We start from the raw sequence: 11,094 nt of genomic DNA, 5'->3' as shown, positions 1-11,094 counted from the left end.
CTATCAAAGGACGTTACTAAGCCCAACATTAATCAAAAAGGGTGTTAAGTTTATAGTCTAGTTTCTTTTATTTAGAAATTTAAAACATATTATTGGATTTACAGACAAAAATTGTTTTGCATCTATAGCTTGATTAAATAAATTACATACAAGTGACTTATGAACTCATGAAGCAAATAATACAATTAATTTAAAAGAATTTACCTACAAGTGAAACAACAAAATTATAAAATGGTAAAAAACAAATAAAAATACTGAGCTGTGTACCTTATTAGTTGAGGGCACAATTAACACATAACTGTGTAGTGTTTACGGTGAAACCTTGTCGGTGTTGGAGCCGTTGTTGCCGCGCTGATTGCCACCTTCGCTGAGCCGTCGCTGAGCCGTTGACTGAGCAGTTGGTTGAGCCGTGGGTTGAGCCGCTATCGCCTTGACGTCCTCCGGACTCCTCGCACGCGCTGGTTTCCCATCTGCTGTCTTCCTCACCAGGATCTTGCCTTCTTTGACCCATGCATAAGCTAGCTTCTTCTCCTTAACGAGCTTTTTGGCGCAGTTTAGAGTTTCTTTGGCATGGCCTGTGAGATGTTCGTTGATAAATATTGGTGTGTCGGGGAAGCTCTGGTGCAACATTTTGGCGGTTAGGTCAATTTCCTTAGCCGCAAGAAGCCACGTCGTCTTGGAAACTCTTCGGGTAAATTTAACAATAATGTTAGGATATCTCTGGCGGGTTGAAGGCACCCGATGCGCTATTGAAATGTCCTCATACTTCCAGGGCGTACCAATGGTGTTAGCCACTGCCTTTAGGACGGCATACACATCTTCATTCTTGGTCAAGGGCACTCCGACGATCTCAAGGTTGTCAATCCGGCTGTACTGCTGTAGGTCTTGTAGCTGCTCCGTCAATGAGTCTACTTGTTTAGACAGGTCGTCGCAACGTGTTTTGAGTACATCACAATCTTGTTTCAGAACGACATTTTCTGATTTTAGGCCGTCTAACGATGCTGCAATTGTTTCTTGCCACGTATTTATACGTTCATTAATTTTGTCAAGTTTCCCACTAATTGAGTCATTAATTTTTCCTTCCAAACTACAAAGTTTCTGATCAAGCGTGTCACTAAATTTGGTGTGTAGGCTGTTAATTGCTTTAATAACAGTAGAGTCTTCGGTATCACTTACACTTGACATTGATGCTGTCTCCTTATTACACTTGCCACACTTGAACGGACGGTTACGGGTCTTCCTCTTCATGTCAAGTCCCGCACACTGCACGTGCAACACGTCACTGCACTCCACGCACGATAGTACGTCGGACGAAGTCTTGTCGCACTCCACGTTGCACTTATAACACTTTTCCGCCATGTCCGAAATAAAGTTTTGTTAAGTAAATTGCAAATGTTAACTAAACGTCTAATGGTTAGTAGCTAGGCACGCAGGATCGGGCGAGCGAGTGGGTTATCTGATAACAAGGTCCTTCCTCATCGACTGCTAGATAACGACTGAATCATTGTACATGCTTTACGATAGTTTTGACCTCATAGCACCAATTTCATAGAACCAAAACCAATATTGAATAGGCAAAAGATATTTCAAAGTGAAAATAGTTTTGAAATTATAAACATAAACTGCGTCAAAACGGGCAATTTACTTTATAATACGACTTAATTTGCTACTTATTATTATACTATGTATACTTTTTCATAATGATTATTTATTTATTCGGTCGTGCTTATAGTTGTTTCAAACTCTCTATGAAGGTTGTTAAAACTATCAACGATGTTTGAAAGAAACGTTTGTTTAACAAAATGCCAAAAACAAGAGTTAAAGCGCAGTATGGGAACAACGACTGGTTTTATCGCGATTGAAAACATTTGGTCAGTTATATTGTCCTGCATTGGGATTGACACGTCAATCTATAGGCAGTGCATTGACTTATTGGTGTTTTGTCAACTGTTCCATTTTCAACAGCAAAACTCTACAACCCAAGTAAATATAACTTTAAATTGAATGTATAACCTTAAGAATGCTATGATTTCTGTAATGTTCATAGCTGTTATAAAGAAATTGCCAATGTCTGTTTTAAATAAGAAAATAATTAATCTTTGTATCGTAGCTTAAAGTAACGTTAAAACACTAGTGAAAATGGGTTTATACATATTCTAGACACATTAAAGTGCTAGATAAATCTCGCACTTCAAATTTGGTCTTATATGTAATAACCCACTTTCTACACTTGTTACGAAATATACTTTTTGGCTTCATACGTTTCTTAAAGCAGCCAAGCTTACAATGATATGTAATCTTATAGTCTTGACTTGTATTGACTAATGATCTTTAGAATATTTTAAAACGCATAATACTTATAAATTACAATTGCATGTACTATTATAGTGCCAAAGTACGAAAAAATTTATTAATCCTATCTTGCCCGATAGTAATCACGCTATAAATAATGGCTGACAATTTATGGAGTAGTTAAATGAGGCCTACTACTCCTTAATAAGTTAGTAACCTTAGCCCTTATTAGTAGGACCTTTTTTAAAGAGGCGAAAAAATAATCTTACGTACACAGGTGGCCAACATAGTGTAATACTCCTTCTACCGTAAAAAACAGCCAAATGTCTCCACAACTTTTCTTTTATTAGCCTGGGAAACATGATCGCATTTTTTTAGAACTAGGCCGAGTTTGCTTAGCCTTCTTTCACGCCACATCGGATCGTCAACTCGTCACGGCCTGGAAGGAACATTAACATTATCTGCCCGGATCCAGGCTTTTCCATGCTGGAATCGTGTGTCTAGTGTATTTGGGATTAATTGTGTAAAATAAAACTTGTTATTATTTACTTGTTGATTCCGGAAGGAAAAGGTACACTGCTTGTAATATAAAGACTTTTTTATCAAACTAGTGCTGTTAATAGACCGATTGATTGTATTTTTAAGAATTATAGTGACAGATGCGGGGTTAAGATCTTAAACATCTAAGAGCCTAAAACGGACTGAACTGTATACATCAAGGTTTTTCTCCAGCTGGCCCAAAGACCCCCGACATTGGACATAAGCTCACACAGCGAAACTCCTCTCAGACCTGCCCACCGTAAGGAAGATCTGGTCCTGACATCCTGCCCACCGAGGTAATTTGTGGTTCGCGTGGTTTGGAGAAGAGTTTTTCCTACGCATAGCGGAACTATGGAGTTGATCCATCATGTTGTAAGGATATTTTGTTGTTGCTCAAAGTGTGCGACAAACCCTGGCCAGTGATTGGCCATCGAGGCACTTACTGTGCGCATCACCTCGTTTAAATTCCATTTGCACATTGACTTTAACGTTGCTGTGGTGATTTACACTGCGACGTTCTCGGCGTACCCAGCTAAACCGGCCTCCTTTGGTATATACGATCTGAGAAGGCTGTCATAGTCTGCGGTCGAAAGGTGTGAGCCGAGTATCGAACTAAGCGCGGCACTGCAAGTGGCATAATAGAGCCTATTATGTAGCGACAGTAAATGCAGCTAGAATTATTTCATTCTTCTTTGTGAGCAAATCTCTAGTGTATATACAACTTTGATTTGATTATCGATAGTTCCATTCTTTAACCATTATCATTCTTAACTTCTGCCCCAAAGGAATCGAATGTAATTTAGTTTATTTGTGTATTAAATACTACTAAATTAATTTGTAATCCAAAAATTATATTCTAAGGAAAGCGGATAACACCGTAATTAGTATCATACTAAAATTATAAATGTTATTTTAAATATATTTAATGGAATTGTGAAAACACACAATCACCATATAATTAAATTTTCATCTTTGAAAAGATTTTCTTATAGCTATGTGAGTGTAGTAACTGAAAGTCAAACATGCGCCAATAACCTATAAGTTTGTGTGCTGCATACAAGCACACTTACGTGATTTTAATAAAGTAAATTTAAAAAAAATAATACTAAGTAATACTTTTAAGTATTAAAGTAATAAAGTAAAATTTTTATAAACTTTAATAAATTGATTACGAATTATTAAAGTCTGAAGAAAGAGCTGATTTAAAGGTAGAACGTGGACCTTCCGTTCCCAATGTTTAGAGTCCGCTAATCATAAATAGCTTCGGAATGTGAAACTCACAAAACCATCAACGCCTAGCCTAGATTATTATATACAACTGTTCAAGGCCTACTTGCATTATATGAACAAAACTAAATAGATTTTTTGGAAAACATAAATATTTGATAGTTTACACAAATCAAATGGGCACATATGGTTTGCATGTTGACCCCGCTGAAACACAATAATGCATAATGCAAACAAACGTCTCCAATGCCAAATTAATTATTGTTGCCAAGTTCCATAATACACATATGAGTTTCATTATTGATGTTGGGTTAGGCGTAATTGGTAACTCACACAAATTACTTATTGTCATAAAATACGAGTTTTATCAGAATTTTCTCAAAACTTAAGAGTTATTGGTGGGAACCAAATCTTCAATTTAAACGTGTGTCTTATAACAATTCAATTTGTTTGAGAAATACCCTGAAAAACGTTGCAATACAAAAATGTACTTTTGTTTTTATGATATCTGCTACTCTCAATAAACATAATCCTGTATTTATAATCAATACAGATGTGAGTTGAACTATATGATTACATCTGCATTTCTTTTATTGACGAGATTGGCAGGATTTGTTAAATTATATTTTAGCAATACCAACGCATACCACAAAGTTATGTTTGAGAATTTCAAGAAAAGTAATAAAAATATACTTCCAGGCTATTAACGATAATAATAAAGAAGGATGACACCTCATAAACAATTAATTTAATTCTAATTTAATGCCAAACCTCCTCCGCTCCAAAGACTTTAAACTGTAGGTCCCTTAGTTGCCAATAGCTGTTTAAGCTAATAATTAACAACTGTGTCTAAGGAATATGTTGGCCTTAGTCACTAACAAGACTACAATATCGTGCCACTCATCCTACACTCATCCTTCTCTCATATTTGGGTTAAAATACGCACATAGTGGCGTCCCCATCTTAAATAATTGATTGACTGATTGATTGATTGACAACTCTAGACGAACCAAAACATATTCGGATAGTTAACCGTCCACTAAACGTATAACGTTCGTTTATTTTCTTTCAAAATAGCGTTTCTTGGCCACGAAACGATACTAAGTAATATCAAAATTATTCTCAGTGAAGTACCTCGTTAGCTACTGACAGTCAGAATAACTTATTTCGTCAATTTGTACGAATTATTTATCACTATTCAGCTATTATTTTAAGGCGTCTTATAGGTTACTAAATTAAGCCATATTATTAATTGGAATCTATTAATTTTTTTCATTTTTTATTTACTGTATTTATTTAATTATAAATATCACTTTGCAGCTGTTGTCAGCTTAAGAACATAACTAAAGAATCCCATTAAAATTCATCAAGAATTATATTGGTAAACATTATTACACTTTCTGTAATAGGTTATGTATAATTTGACCTTGCACACATTTATGTGGTACCTAGACATTCCATCCCCATGTTAAAGTCGTTTTTAATAAAATTTGTCTTAGTTGATGTGAGCCACCTACAGATTGCGCTGATCTAAATTACTGATTTCTGCCGATTACATGATGGTGTTTACCAAGCCAAACTGATGGAATAGCTTATTATGAGCTATAGCAACTGTTGTGACCCAGCAACTATGTCAGTAACAAGAAATAAGGTACAAAATAGAGTTTTAGACACTAGCGCAATCTGTGACTGGCTCACAAAACTACATTCTTTTTTAGTAAAAAATTGGCGTCAGCTGATCCATATAGATGGGATGTCTGGTGGTACATAATGTAGGGGAATTTGCTAAATGTTCACTTTAACAATAGCCTATGTCGTTCCGAAAGAAATGCGAGGGTTAATAAAGATCCTGTTCCATTATTTTGTGAAGATATTTAAACTCAATTTTAGAGCCCTGATAATAGATAGCCCCATTATTATATTATATGAACCCACCTCTCAACATTAGTTCTATACATCGTATTACTTATTGTGCCGTTTCACCTTTTTACATATTACAATAAAATTAGAAACACATTAAGGGTATTTTGCTATGAAAAACATTCACCCATTGATTCAAATAAAAAACTATGTAATATAAAAGATTTAATCACACTAAAATTCAATATTAAAACCAATATATGTTTTCTGGTATTATATTGATCAGTAAAACCAATGTTCAAATTGGTTCGACAACACAGGCGTGTACGACGGAGATAACACGTAAAGGAAACACACAGAAAGTTATAGACAACATGTCTAGTGTCGTGTAAGCTTACACTTGTTTGCTACACAAATATTTAGGAAACTTAGTTACTTACACTCAACAACATTTGGTTATATTAGTAGGTTGCCGACATGCCAAGTTTAATTTCATATGACTCAAACATTCCGCAAAGCCAAATACAACAAACAGAGGTAAGAATTCCAAATTCTATAATATATTATAGTAAAAGAAATAACCTGCTAAAGACTTTATCAAATAAAACAAAAGTTCATAGAAATAAAATGCTGGTTTATTGTTACTGAGTCCTAAATACAATGTTTAAACCATCTAAATAGTAAAAAAATCATGCTAAAAATATCACCATTGAGCTTATTAAATTAGTTAAAGAAGACGTTAAATAACTTTCTTAAATAATTTCTTGATCAGCATTGTACGTGTTATTAAATTTACGGAAAGTAAAGAAAAGAAATGTCTTATAGGCTAACACTTGAAACATATATCTACCCTTATACTTACAGTAAACAAGCATAAAAGATAGTAAGTGGTGATCAATTTCATTTGGATACAATCATCATCAGACCCAATAGGCGAATAATGGTTCATTAATTCTCTGATCATTCAACTATTGGGTAAGATGGTTATTGAAGTGTCAAATCGAAATCGATCACCACTTACCATTTGTTATGTATATTTACCGGCAAAACCTCATTTTCGGCCTAAGGTACGAATTGTAATATTTAGCAACATTTATGAGTTTTCTTAGAAACTCATACTATAACATATGTTTAAATTTAATCATTTACAAATATTTTTGAATACACTTCTAAATTATATATAATCATTTTAAATTATAAATAACCATTGTGAGGTATGTAAATATATTTTTCAATTTTAAAAGCACAAATAATCAATGAATAAACATTACAAAATTAACTGATACATTTACAACATAAAACTATATTATTATTTTTATCTTCTTACTTGTGTTAGTAACTGGCATAATTTATATAATATGTGTCGACTATTTACTAGTTATATGTTAACTGTATATGTCCGTAAACAGTTAGTCGTCAAAATAAAAAGCCGGTACAGTCGGCGTCTCTTTCTAAACCATTTATTTACACGTTTTTCCTTTTTCAACAATAATACACCATTGAATTGGTAAATAGAATGGAATCGTGTTTGAGTCTGTTCTTATTTAATAGTATTTACTGAATGCAAAATAGCATCTTTTCCGACTAAGTCTATTCATTCAATGGTTTCATGGTTTGACCAAGGAACTACTTGTTATTCTGTGTGCGACCTCTTGCAGTTTCCCGGTCATAAACCAATCGCTGTCAAAGGCTTCGATTGAACGTTTTTCCCTCTGTCTTGTGAACAGAATGTGAATAAGACTACCACTTTAAAACGGCATTATTGTCAATAGTAAAATATTAGCAAGAATCACATTAAAGTTATTAAGTTCGTATTAGAATTAATAATATCAAACATTTGATATGCATATTATTTATAGAAAACATATTTGAAAGAAATATAGATATTCATACAATATCCCCGAGTTTTATTTTATGCGAACTACTTTAATTAATACACATAAAAATTAAGCACATTAGTTCATTGTTCATAGTGACCAAATTTAATATGTTTAAATTTGGCCTTAACTGTGACTTTTAAAATAAATAATAAGTGAACTTGTAAATAAATATATTTTGACGCATTTGTTGTGTGTCTGTAAGATATGAAAGTATTCTAGCATTAGACAGAGTACACGCTTTTCAGAGTACACGAAACTAGATAAAAAATATAATCCTAAAAAGATTCTAGATAAAAAAATATATCCTAGATAAAAATATTGCTACTTCTCTCGTAGCAGAATTTAAAAGTTTAGACTTTTGATTTGATGGTTTGCAAGAAAATGTAAAAGCTATTGTTTCTCAAAGCAAAATTAAAAATTTTTACTGAAAGCATAGTAATTTGCCAATGATGTCCATAAAGTCATCTGAATCACAGATATTAAAGCATTCACAAGTATGTAAGTTGTTATTGGTCCGTCAATGAAAAAATGCCTTATCACAGAACATTTTTATCTGATTGTTGGCTTGGGTCTGCTCAGTTGACCTAACTAATACCGGTAACTAACCCATATTCCTTGGTATTACTTGGTAGGCTATTCACTTTTTACTTGTTTACTATAAATACTAGTGTCGAACGTTTTCGTGCAGATGTGACGTATAGTGACTAGCGCAGATGCTGTAACGGGAACTATAGCAAAGTGCACAGTAGGACTTGTAAGTCTGCACAACATGTCGGAGAAACTTTCTCTACGCAAATGAGTCGTGCTGTGGATTTGAATAAAAATATCCCTTTACTAAAACAATTCATGAAGACCTAAGCCATTGGCGAGTTCCAAACAAAAATTCAGAGTACTAAGGGAAGAGTGTATGAAAAACAATTGACAACTTGACACCGTAGAGGACAAAGCTTTAAAGATCCTTAGATGAGTCGAGGTCTGAACTGCTCAGCAAAGTCCTTGATCTTCAGCAACAGATGCGTGACAGTGACCAACACTGTCATCTTTCACAAAACTGTTCCCTTCCGCGATGTTAAGCCTATTAAAAAAAGACTAGCAAAAGGCCTAGGACTAGTCTCATCAATGTCAGATGTTAAACTTTCACTATTGTTAGTCTCAGAACTAATGCTTACATTTGATGCATTATGTTTTTACTGCTCAAAACCTGTTTTTGTAGAACTTTTTTAAACCAAACCTTTTTATTATGCCTAAACTGCATTATTCACTTCGATACTTTACTTAGACAACAGACAATAAGCAAACAAAGCCTGTAAATAACATAAGCCAAAAGCTAAATGAACACAGTATCAGAATTCATTGTCCTACTTCTGGATATTCCTTTATATTAATAAAATTATTTTGTTACCTTACAATATCCTGTTTAGTGTTGGTAGATAACTACATGTTTCGTGGCGACTGCCACATCCTCAGGTTTATCCTCTTCTCAGATTCGTCATCAATTTAAAACATAAAACACAGAACACACGTAAAAAAACACATTACATTTATTTTGGTACCGTGCACGCGTGCCAACACAACAGACATGCATAGGCTAATACAGAAAAATAAACTAACGTGTAGGCAATAATTTACCCCTTACTAACCCCACAGGTTAGTACACGTCTTATGACCGTATGTGGTAAAATTTACCATACAAGGTCAAATAAATTCAGTTATATGTTTACAGTTATTAATTTTAACATTTTATTAATCCGTTATCAAAATCAATTGCAAAACATACAAAATCAATATAAACAATATAATTGTATACAGCAACTTTTTATACTTACGTGTTTTTTACATAATTAACCAAAATCACCAAATGTACCAGATTTATATTCACGGACACAAAACCATTCTCTGAAGGACTGAGTTCAAATAAAATCAACGCTAATTATTTATGTTCAGCGAAATATGCTGCGACCATTTCCGCTTGGCTAAGTAAATGCATGAATATAACATTTTTAGTAATAAATAAACATTATGCAACCCTACCAAAACATATTGACAGTACGTATATACTCCATGCCGCGTGCAATTATATTGGCCTAGGCAATTAGGGAATTTTTAGTTAAACATTGGTTTTATAAAACAAATGTTAAGGTAACATTGTTTTAGAAGAGCCACCAACTAAGTTATAAGAAAACATTTATAATTGCTAATTTCTATTTTACTAACCGTGATAGTAATTTAATATTTATAAGCTTGTACAATTTCCAGCTTGGTTTAAATGTTACATATAATTTATCTTTTAAATGTTAAAGAATTTTCAAGTAAAATAGCAGCATAACATCTAGTTAACAAAGTATCTATTTATATATTTATTAAAAGGCAATATTTATGTGAGGTTGAGTGTTTAATATGAGTAGTATAAAAGAAAATAGTAATAAAGTGGTATTTTGGTATTAAACAATAATATTAAAAACCAAACTGTTATTTATTTTAACCATTTCAAAAGTAAAAATGCCACAGTGTTTCACGACTGTTATTACAGTTTAATGATAAATATGATAGCCATACATTGCTAATAAATTAAAAATTCGATGATAAGCTTAAACTGAAAAACATTTACTTAAATGACAAATTATCAGCAATAAAGAAAAAAATCTCCCATTTTTTCGAAAACTTAAAATTAAACTTTTGTTAGAAAGAGTAACTTAAAGTAAGCAATATTCTATTTTATAACTGGTAACAAAAGCTATGTACAGGATGTAATAAAACCTTTCAGGACTTTGAAATATTATTTCTTGTACCGGAATAAAGAAAAAAGTGTATATTAAGATTTGTTTTAAAATGCCAATTTACACAGAAATGCCACTTTGTCCTTTATACATAAATATTTATTCTTTGAAGTTTCCGAACTAATCTTCATATAACTAGTTATATAATTGAAGAGATCTGTATTGGTAAAACAATTTAGTTGGTCCAATATAAAGTTTTTAAATGGCGGCGATTTTAATTTTAATAAATTGAATTACAGTGGGAAATTTTATGAAAACATATCTACAATACTTTCATTTAGCATTAAAGTTTCTTAATTAAACAACACCAAGATATAATAATCCAATAACGAATAGCTGAAATATTACGTTTTTACTTGTGAAATAAGGCTAAGACATTCAGGGTACACCAAATTTTAAAACTGTAACAATTCTGTATATTTAAAAAAGAATTTTACCCTGTATTGAACAAGCAACTTTGTTTGGAAAAGGACTTAGAACGAAAACTCAGACAAATATTAGCCAGATACAAAATTAAA

The 11,094-nt window shown here is 32.8% G+C and overlaps 1 protein-coding gene across 1 annotated transcript; it reads right to left on the bottom strand.

Annotated features, from left to right (window-relative positions):
• Positions 1-309: 309 nt before the first annotated feature.
• Positions 310-1,359, bottom strand: LOC128995272 (uncharacterized). The gene has a single exon (XM_054420237.1). The coding sequence runs from the start codon at positions 1,357-1,359 to the stop codon at positions 310-312; it is 1,050 nt and encodes a 349-aa protein (XP_054276212.1).
• Positions 1,360-11,094: the final 9,735 nt, after the last annotated feature.

The sequence above is a fragment of the Macrosteles quadrilineatus genome, unplaced genomic scaffold (genome assembly GCF_028750875.1).
Source record: "Macrosteles quadrilineatus isolate MER2022 unplaced genomic scaffold, UCM_ALF_1.0 Scaffold_1__1_contigs__length_201487025, whole genome shotgun sequence".
In the NCBI taxonomy this organism is placed as follows: domain Eukaryota; kingdom Metazoa; phylum Arthropoda; class Insecta; order Hemiptera; family Cicadellidae; genus Macrosteles; species Macrosteles quadrilineatus.
This window is presented reverse-complemented; position numbering and strand designations above follow the sequence as displayed.

Excerpts from the sequence above, each read along its gene's own strand:
- LOC128995272 (XM_054420237.1), bottom strand. The coding sequence starts at position 1,359 with ATGGCGGAAAAGTGTTATAAGTGCAACGTGGAGTGCGACAAGACTTCG.